This window comes from Quercus robur, chromosome 9, assembly GCF_932294415.1.
Source record: "Quercus robur chromosome 9, dhQueRobu3.1, whole genome shotgun sequence".
NCBI lineage: Eukaryota > Viridiplantae > Streptophyta > Magnoliopsida > Fagales > Fagaceae > Quercus > Quercus robur.
In genome coordinates this window covers 54,608,844-54,625,535 of record NC_065542.1, presented here as the reverse complement: position 1 = coordinate 54,625,535, position 16,692 = coordinate 54,608,844, and the positions used below count along the sequence as shown (strand labels likewise).

The following is a 16,692-nucleotide window of genomic DNA, read 5'->3' as shown; positions in this document are numbered from 1 at the left end:
AAAATACAATACCAAAACATATTAACCCAAAATAGAGTTTAAAAAAAAACACAATGATTCGGCAACCAAAATTAAAGTAACAAGAAAGAATAAAAAATTAATAGAGAGAGAGAGATTTGGGCCTTACAACAAATTTGGCTCCTAATATTTCTAAAATTGCCCCCATAACACATCTTGCAATGAATTTCTTTGTCCCATGTATATTACAAACTTTGGAAATTATAATCTCAAATTGGGCTTTGGATTTGCATAGTTTGGCATGGTAGTCCCTAAATTACCCAATATGAGCAAAAAGTCACGAAATTTGGTAATCCTCATTTTACATGTGACTTATGGAGTCTACATAGCTTTGCTTTATATAAGCTACCCGCCCACCCGTAATGTTTTCATGCGAATTGCTGCTTTATGTTTTTGGTAGAATTGTCTTGATAAGCAAGTAAAAATATCAAAAGCAAGTGGTTAGGCGAAAAGTAGAATTATAAAGTTAAAGTTAATACATTTTTTTTATATGAAGAAAAAAAAAAGCAAGTAAAAATGTACAAAGCAAGTGGTTAGGAGAAAAGTAGAATTATACAGTTTTTTTTTTTTTTTTTTTTTGAGAAACAGTAGAATTATACAGTTAATACTTCAATTGTTTTATTTTATTTTTTTATTTTTATGAAAAAAGGGCGCTGAAAATAGCATTCAAGAAATGTAAAACAAAGAGGACTAAATCTAATTAGGCATTCTCAATGTGGCTGAACGAATCTAAGATTATGATTATATGCTGAATGTTTTATCTTGAAATGTGGCTAGCTTTGCCTCATCAAAATTATTGTTTTGCAATTTTCTTTGCAGGTATGAATCAAAAGTTATCCAAGAAATCATAGGAAGGATATGCACTAAGTTGTATCATAAATTCTCAAGTGTTTGTGAGGACCTTGTTGGAATGGACTCACGTGTGGAAGAAATGTTGGGTTCATACTTAGGTGAAGGGTTGGGTGATGTTCACTTTGTTGGGATATGCGGGATGGGTGGAATGGGCAAAACAACTCTTGCACAAGAAATTTATAGAAGAATTTCAGGTAACTTTGAAGTTGGTAAGTTTATTGCAAATGTTAGAGAAGAAACTAAAAATCATGGTCTAGTTTCTTTACAAAAACAACTTCTTTCTAAGACCCTCATGGAAAGTGAAAAAAATATATCGAATATTTATGAGGGAATCAATGTTATAAGAAGTACACTACAAAATAAGAAGGTTTTTATTGTTCTTGATGATGTGGATGGAGAAGAACAATTAGGAGCATTAGCAGGAAAACATGATTGGTTTGGTCCGGGGAGTAGAATCATTTTAACAAGCAGAGATAGCCATTTATTGATAAGATGTGGTGTGAATGATATATATACAGCCAAGGGGTTGAGTGACAATGATGCTTTGAAGCTTTTTAGTTTGAAAGCTTTCCATAAACCTCATCCTGAAGAAAATTTTGTAAATTTGTCTATGGACTTTGTGAATTATGCTAAAGGCCTTCCTTTAGCTCTTAAAGTTTTAGGTTCTTTGTTGTTTGATAAAACAATGAATGAATGGAAAAGTGCCCTAAATAAACTAAAAGCAGAATTTGATGAAAATATTATGAATATACTTCAAATAAGTTTTGATGGGTTAATGGATACACAAAAGGCATTATTTTTAGATATTGCGTGTTTTTTCAAAGGAGAGAACATAGGTTGCATAAGAGATGTACTGCAAAGTTTTGGTTACTATTCAGACTACAATATTGGTGTTCTTATGGACAAATCTCTAATAACCATTGAGGGCCATGGAATTTTGTGGATGCATGATTTGCTGCAAGATATGGGTCAAGAAATCGTTCGTCGCGAGTCCCCTAGAGATCCTGGTGGACGTAGTAGGTTGTGGATTTATAAGGATGTCATTCATGTATTGAAGAATAATTCTGTAAGTTAACTAGTATAAACCTGAGCTTTAAAAAGTATATATGTTACTACAAAATTTTCTAAGAATTTTCGAATTATTCTAAATTCATTGTTTTTATTTATTAGGGAACCGAGGCAGTTGAAGGCATAATGCTAGAAGATCCTATTCAAAAAATGGAACACTTGCATGCTGAAGCCTTCTCAAAGATGAAAAATTTGAGATTTCTCAAAATTGGTAATGAGAAATTTCCACAAGACTTCATAAATGGTACTATGCAACTTCCAAAAAGTCTTAATTATCTTTCTGACAAGTTACGCATTATGGAATGGCATGGATATCCTTTTAAATCCATGCCAACTAGTTTTGAACCAAACAAACTTGTTGAACTCAGAATGCATTGCAGCTGCATCAAACACCTATGGAAAGGAATTATGGTAGGATTTTCACTCAAGCAAATGTGTATTTTCTTCCTTTTCATTAATACTTGAGTTTATCTAATAATTTTTTTGGTTTATAACAGAATTTAGATGAGTTAAGACTCATTGACCTAAGTGACTCCCAAAACTTGATTAAGATGCCGGACCTTAGTGGAGCCCCAAAACTTAAGCAGTTGATTCTTCAACGTTGTATAAGACTATCTGAGATTCATGCATCTCTTGGAAATCTCAAATGGCTTACTCGATTGGATCTAAATGGTTGCAAGTGCCTTAAGAGCCTTCCACCCAAGATCAACTTGGAATCTCTTGAAATTTTTATTCTTTCTGGTTGTTCAAGACTAAAGAAGTTTCCAAAGGTTGTGGGAAACATGTCAAGTTTGTCGGAACTTTATTTGAATGAGACTGCCATAAAAGAACTACCGTTGTCCATGGAGCATTTAACTGGCCTTACTAAATTAGATCTAGGAGATTGCAAAAACCTTTCAAGTCTTCCAAATGTTTGTTGTTGTTTGATGTCTCTAAAAATTCTCACTTTGTCTGGTTGCTCAAAAATTAATGAACTGCCAGAGAATTTGGGAAATATCAAAAGTCTAGAGGAGCTAGATGTGAGTGAAACTGCTATAACAGAAGTACCTTCTTCGTTTGTTCTCTTGAAAAATCTCAAAGTACTATCTCTTCGTAGATGTGAAGGCTTATCATCTATATCATCAAATAAACTCATTTGTTGCCCTTTATTGCGAAAAAGAAGAGTAGACCCCGAAGGCATGTTAGGGCATTCTCTTTCTAATTTATGGTCTTTGACTGAATTGAATCTAAGTTTATGCAATCTTCAGGCAATCCCTGATGGTCTTGGTTGTTTGTCCTCTTTAACACATTTAGATCTTAGGGGAAATAATTTTGTTTGCCTTCCTGAGAGTACCACTCGACTATCTAATATGGAGACTCTTTATCTGAGTGGTTGCACACATCTTCGATCTTTGCCAGAGCTTCCATTAAATATTGATGTTATTGATGGAAATGGTTGTACCTCACTGGAAATATTACCAATACCAAGACCTAAAGATGGTCCTTATCCGTTACTCTTTCTTCTCAATTGTGTTAAATTGAATGAAGACTACAGTACCATGTTATTAACAACACTAAGACATCACTTTCAATTTAAGGTCTCTCTCTTTCTCTCTCTCTCTCTCTCTCTCTCTCTTGCTTGTGATGTTCTAAATATAATGATTTTGTAATTTTGTATGTTTCAGGAAGATGAACCCATTTTTTATAATATAATTCCAGGAAGAGATATTTCGAAATGGTTTACACATCAAAGTGTGGGGACTTCAGTGAATTTGCAAGTGCCTTCTTTAGATAAATTGAAGGGAGTCTTTGTATGTGCACTTTTTGTACTCCGCCAACATCATCTACTTCACCAACCTCCTTCAGATGATAAGAGTAATGGAGGTTATATATTTACGCATAAGCTTTGGTTGTACTTGAAAGCCAACGAATATGAAATCCAACCGATACCTAAGTTTCCTTTTGCAGAACAATTTGGTAAGATTGAATCGTATCATCTTTACCTGGGTTATGTTTCCTATCAATCATTCGAGCAAGCATTGAAAGAAAATTGGAGTCAAGTAGATGCTAATGGAATCGGTCAAATTGAGATTGGATTTAAAACCGAAGGTCCAGAATTAGAGGTTACAAAATGCGGGGCTCGTTGGTTTTACAAGCAAGAAATTGAAGATCTGAACCAAACTATGCGTGGGTACAACAGTAGCAGCAGCTGTAGCATCACTCCTTATGAGGATGATTTGGAAGATTCAGCAAAAGATACCAAAACTAAGTGAAAGCCATGATGAGTATGAAAGGGATGAGAATGGAACCAGTGGAGAAGGTACCTCTAATCCAATTGAAATATTCATTCCACGTTTGGGAAATTGGATTGGGAATTTAAGCACACAAGGACAATGTAACTCTGATTGAGAGGAAGAGAAATCCTAGTGAAAGTGGTGGTTTTGATGAATTTGTATAGCTGATAATCTTTTTCCTCTGAATTTTTTGTAAGTCACTGATATCTTTCTCCCTTTTATGAATCTTTTTTGTTAGCTATATATTTCTTTTTTAAATTCATTGGCATCTGCTTTCATTTGAGTTCAACCATCTGTATTTTTTGATTTTTTGTTCACTTATGTTGTGGGAAAAAGTAATCACATGGCTGGCTTGAGAAAAGGTGACCTCTCTGGTGAAAAATGGCCCAAATTTACTTCTTTCCATTTGATTTTACAACAATATTGGAATTGAAAAAATGTAGTAAATGCCATAAAGAGAAAACTCACCCCATTTAATTCATTTTGATTTTTGATTTTTAATGAATAAGAATAATGTTACAATGCGAATGCTCTTAACTCTTAAGCCACATTAGTGGAAAGATTTTGTGGATGAGGGTGTTCTTGTATGAGGAAGAGGAAGTGGAGGAACACATATATTCGAAGTTGGAGACAGTGAGAGGGACGAGGTGGCCATAGAGGCCAAGAATGAGGCAACCTAAAAGGAAGAATTCAGTGTAGAGAGGAGTGGAGGGGTCAGGGGAGAGAGTTGGGTTGGTGTTGGGGAGGAAAGTGGTGGGGCAAAGGCTAAATTCCATGAAGATACGGTCGGTGATTGTGGTTTCAAGTGGAGGAGAGGTTAGTGAGGGTGGTGGAGGAGTGGTGGTAGTGAGGGAGAGTGAAGTGATGGAGAGGAGGAGGGAGCGGCAGGTGATTATGGGGTTGAGGTGGAGAGGAGGAGGAGGGTGGTGGTTGTGTTGGTGGTGGGAAAGGAGGAGTTGGGGTTGGGGTGTTAAAGAGTGGGCCATGATGGTGGAGTGAACATGTTGTTTTTTGTTTGTGGATGGGAATCATGATGAAAGGGAGGGAGGGAGGGAGAGTGAGATTGGTTTTTGCTGGAGGCTTGGGGTCTACTCATTTACAATTTGGATAGAATATGAGCTATTCTAAACTTCTAAAAATTACACTTTTTTTCTATTCAAGTGTGGCATTGTTTTAATTTTTGGTTTAATTTTTGTCTATAAAATCTTATTCTGTTTTCAAAAATTTATGTACATCTAAAGAACCCTTGTTTTATTTTCATGTTTGTCGTATGAAGAAATATAGAGCCTAAGGTATTTATTGTTGACAATTTGGAATTAGAAACTTTTCATTATCTTACTTGTCTGTCACTAGGAAACTGATGTCATGCTGTTCCATCTAGGTGAATGGATATGGGTGTCCTATATATCATATATATGGTGTGCATCACTTTCAGATTAGTTGAATCAATGCAGTTGCATTGAAGCTTTCAGTTGCCAGCATTTGCCCAAGCTTTGCAGTAAAGAAGTGTGGGCTTTGTCTCATAAGTCATAACAGCTTGATGATATGCAGAGTTCTAGCAAACAGTAAGGCACTACCTGGCTTCTTTATCTTGCAAATGGGGTCTCATTTATTATTATATAATTCATTATAGGGAAAGAAATAAGCAAAACTGCAATGGTGTAATAAGACCTAGTAAAACTAGAAGTTGTAATCGAGAATTATAACCTGAAAGATTGAAGATATCCGTTGATCCCATGCTTAGGGAAAACGGGAAAACAAGAATAATTTTTCCTCTACTTTCACTGTTTCCTTTGTGACTTTTGAGCTATTCTTAAGTTAATGGTATGTCATCCACCTCCTACTCTTCTGTCAATAGACTTATTTAAAAGAGTTTTTTTTTTTTTTTTTTTTTTTTTAGTAGAATGGTAAGATTTTACAGCTTTGTGACATGCTACAAACAAAAAACTGGTTGTTGTGGCTTTTCCAAAAAGTGGATAGAGCACCCTAATCTAATTGAAAATTGGATTGGGAATTTATGCATAGAAGGTAGTTCTATTTGTGATGTAGAGGAATCCCAGTGAACCTGGTAGCTTTGATGAAGTTACTAGACTTTGTTGGGGAGCAAAAATTGTCAAACTACTAGCAAACAAGAAGAGTGCAACAAATTGTGTGCTCATCATTTTTGTTCAATTATGTTGGTGAGTAAAATCTGCACTCTTGTTACTCTCGCAATGCCTATATATATATATATATATATATATATAAATAATGAAATTTGCGTTTGCTCAATTCAATTTCCTTGTCAATCAAATTTTTCAAAGTTGAAAACTGTCCTACATGATCTGTTATTTTCTGTTTTGATTAGATCTTATATGTGTGCTCTTCTGTTATGGACATCACAATTTGATTTTAGACCATAGACTCCAGCACTTTGCCTTATCGATAAATCATTGGTAGGATATGGATGTTGGTTATCTAAGATAAGAAGTTTAATAAAATGGGAAATTTTATTGCAAAATGGGTAACCAAACTAGATAGATTAATATTGGCTATATTTATATATTTTCTATTCTTTTGGATAAACATTGAAAACTTAAAGAGTTGTTATTTGTAGGTTATAGTTGAATTAGATTTGCACGAACATAAAAGAAAATGAATTTAGAATACATGATTACTAGCACTTCACTTTATTTTGAGTGGTCATAGGAAGTAGCAAATGAGAGAAGCATACCGTTTTTGTATATGATCTGTGTGAGAGAAGCATACTGCTTGTGTATACGATCTGTGTGATACTATCCACAGACATTTTATGGGACAATATCCCAATTTGGATTGATTGATCTCATGTGCATGATTTATGCTATTCTCTGTATGTCAATCTATTCTAGGGACGGACTCAGGATTTTAAGTATCCATATAGTATTAAAAAATTATAAATACACAAAATTGTTATTTCTAAATACATTAAGATGCAATCATCTACCAAAAAAGACAAAAACAAAAACAAAATAAATTTTTTTTTTAATACTAGGCTGGCTTGGAGTTCTATTTTTTTATCACTTCATTTAAAATAATATAAATAACTCATTAAAATAATAAAGGAAGAAAGAGAATTTGAGTTTTTAATAGAAGGAAGGGATATAATCTTAATAATATATTGTATTTTATTTTTAACAACTTGCTACAGTCAACTGGTATTTATACCAGTTTACTATAGTTGCAAAAAAATTTAGCTTTAGCTTCTCCTATAACACATGTTTTATTGGGTCTTTGGTGGTAAAATAGTTTTTTTTTTTTTTTGCTAAAATACAATTACCATTGTGAATGTTTTTATTGCTTTTGTTAACTTTTTGGGTTGAATAGTTGCTATTTGGGTTAGACTAGCTAGGTTGATTGGGGAAAAGGGGGGCCTAAAGTTTTGGAAGGGGGCTCAACTACAAAAATAAAATATATAATAACTATATATATATAAATAAATAAATAACTGGACCCGGGGGGGGGGGGGGGGGGGGGGCTCAGGCCCCCACCTAGGTCCATCCCTGACCTATTCTGTATGTCCACCTGCACTAGAAAATATATCCTCAAGATTTAAATGAGCCCTTAATATTCCTTAATTTTCTTAAACTTAAACAATGATTTTTTCTAGTAAATAAAAAAGCATATATAATGAGAAGCTTTATACTAGCCTTGATGCTAGTAAAACTACTATTCTTAATATTCATAATGTTTTGTTTCTTTCATGGTTTATTGAGCATACTTCAGTAAATGAATGATAAGTAGGGTGGCTATTTTGGCTTGGTTGATTAATTAGGATGCAAGTTGATTAGAGAAGCTTATAGGTGGATAACACCTATGCAAAAAACACCTAGTTCTCTCAAATAGCACTCAAGGCTATATTTCATTAACTTCAAAACTAACTGATTACAACAAAAGGTTAAATGCCTATTTATACAGGCTATATTAGAGTGCAGCCAAAAAATCAACCTGATCTGATCTTATCTACTGTTGAACCAGACTAAATAACCACTTAACATCCTGACTAACATATTACAAAAAGTTATCAATGTTTTCTTTTCTCTAGCAACCTTTAGCCTACTGTTTGGTTACAAGCCTAAATAACTTGCCGCTAACTTGACTGTTACAGCTGAGACTTCCAGCCCTCCAAGCTCCTTCCAACTGCTTCCATATGAATTGGCAAAGACTCAGACACTCAGTTAATCTCCTTAAGTGATCACCAGCTGGCTTCTGCAAATAACAAGTTTCATTAGGCTAGGCTACTGGCGGACTAAATGTACTGCTGAACTAACCTTCCTGCTGGATTATTGTTGCTATTGCTGTAATTGAAATCAGACCTTTTGATGCCCTTGCATCAATGAAAAAGCCAAAGAAACTTTGTTTCATATATATATATATATATATATATATATATATATTATAACTACAATTAATTTCCCAAGCATCTTTGTGTTTTCTGGTTTGGTGCTCCATTTTACAGGACATCGAATGGTTCTGCTTGCTGTCATTATTGATGTCCATGTTGTAAATTAGAAATTATTTACATTGTTATGCTAATATATTGGCTCTTAAGCTGTCAATTGTTTTTGTTTTTTTTTTATTGGGGGGGGGGGGGGGGGGTGCAAATTGCTGTTGACACTGCCCTTCCTTCAGGTCATGCTCATGTCCATTCTGCATAAGCAAAAGGAGTGAAAAACCATACGTGAGGCAAGGAATCCTCTACCCCTAGCCATTAGTATTACTAACATTGGAAAAGGGTGAACCATGAATCATTTGTTCATGGATGCTAATGGATTTGGTCAAATTGAGATTGGATTTGAAACCGAAGGTCCAGGATTAGAGGTTACAAAATGCGGGACCCGTTGGGCATACAAGCAAGACATTGAAGATCTGAACCAAACTATGCGTGGGTGCAGCAGCAACACCTGTAGCACCACTCCTTATGAAAATGATTTGGAAAATTCAGCAAAAGATACCAAAACTGAGTGAAAGCCATGATGAGTATGATAGGGATGAGAATGGAACTAATGGAGAAGGTACCTCTAATCTAATTGAAAGATTCATTCCACGTTTGGGAAATTGGATTGGGAATTTAAGCACACAAGGAAAATGTAACATTGATTGAGAGGAAGAGAAATCCCAGTGAAAGTGGTGGCTTTTATGAATCTATACAGCTGAATTTTTTGTAAGTCACCGATATCTTTCTCCCTTTTACAGATTTTTTTCTATAGCTTTATATTTCATTTTTCGTTTTCAAATTCATTGGCATGTATGCTTTCATTTGAGTTCAGTAATTTGTGATTCTTATTTTTGCTAGTTTCCCCATACTAGATACGATGAAATTGTTGGACTTTGTAGTTTATTGGTGAGGAGAAACTGTGGCATCGTCTGTGATGATGCCGTAAAAATTACCAATGAGCCACACAGTCCTCTCACACTTGAAATAGCACCTGCACGACAAAAAGAGAAGACCTAACAGAGAGTACCGGTGTGGTGCCGGCCAAATACCCTCTGAAGGTCAAGTTAGAACTACTCTCACAACTCTAGAGTGCTAGAGAGGGTAAATTTTGCGTACCTTGATTTGTAAGGGTATTGGGGCTTTTATAGTATTAGAAGGTTGGCCTCTCTTCCTTGATGTAGAAGTCTTTTCCTTATAGGAATCCTTTTGAATAATCCCAAACGTGATGGACAAGAATTTTTCTTGTAGAGAGGGTCTTTCATTAACACGCGTATCTTCCGGAATTCTTCTTGTACTAGGATTCCTATTTCCTTTGGGATTCTACTAAGATTCAAGTGTGTGTAGCAAGTATTTCAAGTCAGGGTTTTTGTTATGCCCTAGGCTTACCCACTGTCGGCCCATGGGCTAGGATCCGTCAAGCCCAACATAATGAAGGTCCGTCATGCCAATTTTTACCCCTTCAGTTGCCCCCTTCACCCTATGGTCCGTCATGCTTGAGTGGACGGACCAATAGGGTGACGGTTCAATATTCTTGGGGTTGACGGTTTAAGGTTCCTGGGTTTGACAGTTTAAGGTTCTTGGAGTTGACGGTTCTCCAAGAGGACGACGCGAACTGCGATCATTTGTTGACAGGTTGTCAAGCATTTATGAGGTACGACACGTGTCACTTTTTGATTGGATTTTCCCCCGGATCGAAGCGTTGCTTCGTCTTCCGTGCATTTCATATATATATATATATATATATATATATATATATATATATATATATATCACACTCCTCCTCTTTCATTTCTCCACTTTTCAGCTAAAGCGTATTATCAGAGCGCCATCGTCAACTTTGCCAGAGAGCGATCCGTCGAATAGCTGTACTCGTCATCTATACAACCGTCGACCGTCAGTTACTCAAACTTGGTGAGTATTATTATTTTTTACAAGTCCTGCATTTGTACTTTCATTTTCCTGGACTTTTATACACACCCGTCATCACTCCTAGATCTGTCAGTCTTAGGATTTGTCGTCACTTGTAAGCAATGTCTAATGTGTCAAATAATCAGTCAGTAGTTCATGACGGGACGAATTAAGAGAAAGTATACCCATCCGATCATAAAGACCAAGAGAGTCCAGGCGAATAGAGGAGTCCGTCCGCCTCTTCCTCGTCCTCAACAAATGAGGATATGGAGATGGCTGAACTAGAAGAGATTTCTAATGATAGCAAGGATCAACCATTGAGACCCATCATTGGTGCTGATGGACTTAGGAAGTTCATCATGCTACCAGAGTGGACGGTGCATAAATTCACATCCGTCATCAAGGAGAAACACTTCAACACATTTAGGGCTAATTTTCAAATTCCAGACTACATTCCAATCCGTCTACCCTACATATCAGAGAAATGTTATTACAAGGTGGTAGAAGGTGTCGGAGTGTATGAACAGATGCTGAAGGCGGGACTTAGGTTTCTGCTAAGTACCCTGCATAGAGAACTTCTAAAGTATTTGGGTCTGTCCATCACCCAAATATCCCCGAATGCCTGGAGGGTCTTCATAGCAATGGAGATTCTTTATGGTGCTATGACAAACGGCGCTAGGAGGCTGACGGTGCGTGAATTCCTTCATTGCTACCATCCAGATGAAATTGACAGGTCAAGGGGAATGTATAGTTTTGCTAGTAGGAGTCCGTTGTTGAAGGTCATATTTGAAACACCCGACTCAAATAGAGACTGGAAGAGTCGTTACTTCTTCTTAGTGGGTGACGGGTGGACGAGTCGTCTAGGGGAGACGGAATATATGCCCGTCGACACAACCTGGGGAGTATTAAATCCATCCAGTATGCATCCGTCCTAATTTGTAGATTCTTTTTATAATTGTTCAGTTATGATTTCTCCATCTCTTTTAACCGTCCATTTCTTCTGCAGTTAGACGATGTCCACAAGTTAGTATTGAGGAGTTTAGTTTTCTTGAGAAGATTTTTTCAAAGACCAAGCCGGAGGAAAGGACTTGGGAAAAGTTGTTAAATCCAGATACCATCCATTGGTATTGTGACGGTCCTGATCCCACACCGAAAGCCGTCAGATATAACGCTAAAATTCACAGACATAAGTCTGTCAATCTTCATCTTGCATAAAAGGCTTTAACATTTTTAGTTGATAACTTCATCCATCCTTCTTTACAAAGATGGACAATGCTAAGAGGAGGGCGTTGATCAAATCAAAGGCTGCAAAAAGAAAGGAGTACGACGATGTGGCTCCTAAGGGGACGGTTCCATCCATTAAAAGGAAGTAGCAACGGTCCAAAGGGGACCGTCCCCATTAGCAACAAAAAGTCTCTCTGGAACCCATTGTGGGGTTAATGGCTGAGAGTACGAAGACCGTCACCCCAGCAAAGCATGGGTCAGGCAAGGGCGTAATGAAGGCCCCGTCCACTAACCAAGAGAAGCCACCTCCTCTCCTTCGTGACGACTCCAGATATGCCCTGGAGAGACTTTCATCTATTATCACGTCGGAGGACTATGAGAATTTGGGCAATCACTCAACGAAAGCAATGGGGGAGACGGGTCTCTTTGTTGTTGCACAAGTAATCTTTGTCTGTCGACTTACGCCCGTCCACTCCACCTAGTTTTTGTCTAACCCTTCTAACTTGTTTGTTACAGTCCCTGATTATGATGAAGGGCCTAATGGATCGGTGCCTTAACCGTGAGGCGACTCTGGAACGTGTGCGAGCAAAGGCAGAGCAAATGGAGGATGATCTGTGTCAACTTAACAAGTGGAAGCCTTCGATATTACCCAAATTCTCTGGTAATTCATCAAGTTTTGAGCAGCCAGATAAAGTGAGAATTTTTAGAGACATCAAACAACAACATGCATTCGAAAGACTTGAAAGGTTTTTACAGTCTCTTAGATCCAATTCAATAAGGCCAATTAAATGCTCCACTGATAATGGTAGATCTTTTATAGTTGTCCCACTCAAACAAAGTTTTGACAAACGTGACATATTTCCTACAATTTCTGGAAACTTCTTTAGTCTTGAACAACCACCAAGATCGAAAATTTCAAGTGCTTCCAAGCTGATCTTGTGAGGAAGGCTTTCAAGACATTTGCAACCATTCAAATCCAATCAAATAAGTTGTTTGAGATCTTCTATAGATGCATGAATCTTATATAGTCTTGTACAATGTCGAAAAATCAATTGCTTTAGCCTCAGGGCTCCACTAAGGTCTGGTATCTCAATCAAGTTTTGAGAGTCACTTAGGTCAATGAGTCTTAACTCGCCTAAATTCTGTTATAAACAAAAAAAAAAAAAAAAAAAAAAATTTATTAGATAAAGTCAAGCCTTAATGAAAACGAATAAAATGCACATTTTCATAACTAAAAATCTTACCATGTTTCCGTTCCATAGTTGTTTGATGCCACTACAATGCATTCTCAATTCAACAAGTTTGTTTAGTTGGAAATTGGTTGGTAAACATTTTAAATGATACCCATGCCATTCAAGAAGACATAACTCATTAGAAAGATAATTGAGGCTTTGTGGAAGTTGCACCTTACCTCTAATGAGGTCTTTTGGAAGTTGCATAGTACCATTTATGAAGTCTTCTGGAAGTTTCTCACTACTAATTTTAAGCAATCTCAAATTTTTCATCTTTGAGAAGGCTTCAGCACTCAGGTGTTCCACTTTTTGAATAGGTATGTTTAGCATTATGCCTTCAACTACCTCTGTTCCCTAACAAATAAAAACAATGAAATCAAAAGAATTGGTAAATTCTTAGAAAAATTTATAATAAAATAAATACTTCTTTAAGTTTAGGCTTGTACTAGTCGACTTACAATATTATTCTTCAATACATGAATGACATCATCATAAATCCACAACCTACTACGTCCACCAAGCTCTTTAGGAGATTCACGATGAACGATTTCTTGACTCATATCTTGTAGCAAATCATGCATCCACAGAGTTCTGTGGTCATCAATAGTTATGAGAGATTTGTCCTTAAGAACACTAATATTGTAGTCTGGATAATAGCAAAAACTTTCCAATATATCTCTTAAACAATCTATGTTCTCCCCTTTGAAAAAACATGCAATATCTAAAAATAATCCTTTCTGTGTATTTGCTAACCCATCAAAGCTTATTTGAAGTATATCCAAAATGTTTCTATTAGATTCTTTGTTTAGTTTATCTAGGGCACTTTTCCATTCATTCTTTCTTTTAGCAAACAATGAAGAACCTAAAACTTTAAGAGCTAAAGGAAGGCCTTTAGCATAATTCACAAATTCCTTAGACAATTTCACATAATTTTCTTCTGGATGAGGTTTATGAAAAGCTCTCCAACTAAAAAGCTGCAAAGCATCATCGTCATTCAATTCATTGACTGTATATATGTAATCCACACCACATCTTATCAATAAATGATTATCTCTGCTTGTTACAATGATTCTACTTCCAGGACCAAACCAATCATGCTTCCCTGCCAATGCTTCTAATTGATCTTCTCCATCCACATCATCAAGAATAATAAAAACTTTTTTATTATTTAGTGTATTCCTTATAACATTGATTCCCACACAAACATCCCATATATTTATTTCACTTTCCATGAGGATCTTAGAAAGAAGTTGCTTTTGTAAAGAAACTAGACCTTGATTTTTAGTTTCTTCTCTAATATTCGCAATAAAGCTTCTAGCTTCAAAGTTACCTGAAATTCTTCTATAAATTTCAAGTGCAAGGGTTGTTTTGCCCATTCCACCCATCCCGCATATCCCAACAAAGTGAACACCACCCAACCCTTCACCTATATATGAATCCAACATTTTCTCCACACAGGAGTCCATTCCAACAAGGTCCTCAAAAACATATGGGAGTTTGTGATACAACTCACTAAATATCCTTCCAATGATTTTTTGTATAATTATTGATTCATGCCTACAAAGAAAATAGCAAAGCAATAATTTTTATGATGCAAAGCTAGCCACATTATTTAGAGATAAAACATTCATCATAAACATAATCATATCTTCGTAAAGCCACATTGAGAGTGCCTAATTATATTTAGAAATTCACTACCAAATGTATTATGGGGACAATTTTAGAGCTATTAGGGGCCAAATTTGTTGCAAGGTCTGTGTACAGTATATACTTGTAGGTCTAGAATCTAGTCCTACTAGGATTAGAATAGGGTTAGTCTAGGTTATTCTATAAATAGTTAAATACTCTCTTATCATGTGGCCAAATAAAAAAAGAGTAAGTAATAATCAATAAATTCTGAAAAAGAAAAAAGAAATAAAAGTTAATTATAAATAGCATTATTCCAAAGAAATTCATACTTATCCTTCAAGTCCCATCCAGCAAGATTAGCAACTTTTGTCAGAGCAGCTTTCCACGTTTGTACATATCCTATGTTGTCCTTGAACCTCTCTTCATGTTTTGAAAATGCTTTTCCAAAATTCCCCCTATGATTCCGCACATCACTAGGATCTACATAGTGAAAAACAGGTAGAACTACCAATCCCGTCATTTCCATGCACTCAACGATCTTTGTTAGTTCAATCAAGCACCAAGTTGAAGAAGCGTAGTCTTTTGATAGAATAACGACTGCAAACTTCGACTCTTCTATAACTTTCAAGAGTTCTAGGGCAATGAATGTTCCCTGCTTGAGTTTTTCATCATCCTTAAAAACAGATATGCCTTTTTGTTTCAAACCAGTATATAGATGGTCTATAAATGTTTTGCGGGTATCCTCACCTTTAAAACTGAGAAATACATCGAATTTCCATCTCTTAGAAGAAGAAGATGATGATGATGATGGAAGAGGAGCCATAAAGGAAATGGATGAGCTTGAACAGTGAGGTTACAGATTCATTAAAATTGCAAGTTTGACTGAAAACCCTCAAGAAAAAGCCTCTTGGTTGATGCATATGGAAGTAGGCCTTTGTAACTTGTAATACGTGTGAGAAGATGGGTCAACAATTCATTTTCTATGAATCATCAATTAATTTATTTATCAGAGTTGGTGGGCAAGTGGCCCCCTAATTATAAATTGTCAGTATGAACTAGAATGTCTTTTTCAATGATTTTTTTCTTCCCCAGGCCTTTTCATGTGATATTTTTATCTTGTGCAAGTGCCCCCCCCCCCCCCTCACTTTCACAAGGAATCGAATAGAAATTGAACTCATTCACTTTCACATTTATTAAAATGGTCTACCATGAGCCTTTGAAAAAGTGATAAATTGATGTAAAATATGAAAACAAGTTTTCGTCATTCCTAGTTTGCCACTTAAGCATGTTGTAAAAGAGAGTTGTAAGGACTCAATTTGTAACGATCTCAAACACATATTGGGTTCGAATGCTAAAGGCCCAAACAATAAATTTGTAGAGCATGGATGTCAAGGAACTAGATTAACTTCAAAAGAAAAAATTAAACTTAACGTTTCTAGATGGATTAACATAAATATCACGATCAATTTATCATTGAAGCAAGCTAAGTTCTTTATTTCATGAGATTTTCTTCTAGGCATTAATTGTTCAGAAGTTCCGATTTCTTCTCTTAATGCATTCTTTCATGTTATATACTACCCTCTTGGATTCGAGAGATCCCTTCCTGTCCCATCCAACACTTCCTAGAAGCTTCAACCAGCAGCTGTAAGGCTGCTTCATCACTGTTCAGGTATCACCTCCACATTAATGCGACTAGAGAGTTGGTTGAGAGGCAATTAATGCGGAGGTAGCAATTGTTAAAGATATTTGTTTATCTTTTCTTTTTTACCCTTGGTCCCATGTCCCACCTTTAGTGGTAATGTAGCTCTGAAGTGTGTTTGTAACAATATGGCGTTCAGGTCATCCTTGAACACATATTGCCGAGAAGGATTTTGTCCTCGGACGAATACTGGACCCATCTCATGTGATATCTACTCCTCTTTTTATTTGGTTCCCCTTATAACCTCATATGGGCCTCTTTGGATGGGCCACAGGCCCAGTTAACATGGTTTTAATAATTATTGATTAACCGGCCCTTACAATAGTCCCTCAA

The 16,692-nt window shown here is 36.1% G+C and overlaps 2 protein-coding genes across 20 annotated transcripts in view; one reads left to right on the top strand and one right to left on the bottom strand.

Annotated features, from left to right (window-relative positions):
• LOC126700106 (TMV resistance protein N-like) overlaps positions 1 to 16,692 on the top strand; it is a 74,755-nt gene that overhangs the window by 3,433 nt on the left and 54,630 nt on the right. For 4 of the 19 annotated variants that reach the window (XM_050398114.1, XM_050398111.1, XM_050398113.1 and 1 more), the window contains exons 2-6: positions 838 to 1,936; positions 2,041 to 2,349; positions 2,436 to 3,515; positions 3,603 to 4,403; positions 5,593 to 6,391. The exons of 8 other annotated variants lie outside the window; for them this stretch is intronic. In XM_050398114.1, the coding sequence (XP_050254071.1) occupies positions 838 to 1,936; positions 2,041 to 2,349; positions 2,436 to 3,515; positions 3,603 to 4,190 (3,076 nt within the window). In that variant the 3' untranslated portion in view covers positions 4,191 to 4,403; positions 5,593 to 6,391. Of the gene's footprint in view, positions 1 to 648; positions 1,937 to 2,040; positions 2,350 to 2,435; positions 3,516 to 3,602; positions 4,404 to 5,592; positions 6,392 to 8,337; positions 8,653 to 9,248; positions 9,366 to 16,692 lie in introns of those variants that run through there. 7 more of the 19 variants (XM_050398118.1, XM_050398115.1, XM_050398112.1 and 4 more) reach the window with 7 other exon arrangements.
• LOC126700116 (disease resistance protein RUN1-like) lies at positions 12,417 to 15,781 on the bottom strand. Its single transcript, XM_050398133.1, has 4 exons — positions 14,990 to 15,781; positions 13,490 to 14,588; positions 13,044 to 13,385; positions 12,417 to 12,941 (listed from the first exon to the last, which is right to left on the bottom strand). Exons 1-4 carry the CDS (start codon positions 15,481 to 15,483, stop codon positions 12,780 to 12,782), a joined length of 2,097 nt encoding a protein of 698 aa, XP_050254090.1. The 5' UTR covers positions 15,484 to 15,781; the 3' UTR covers positions 12,417 to 12,779.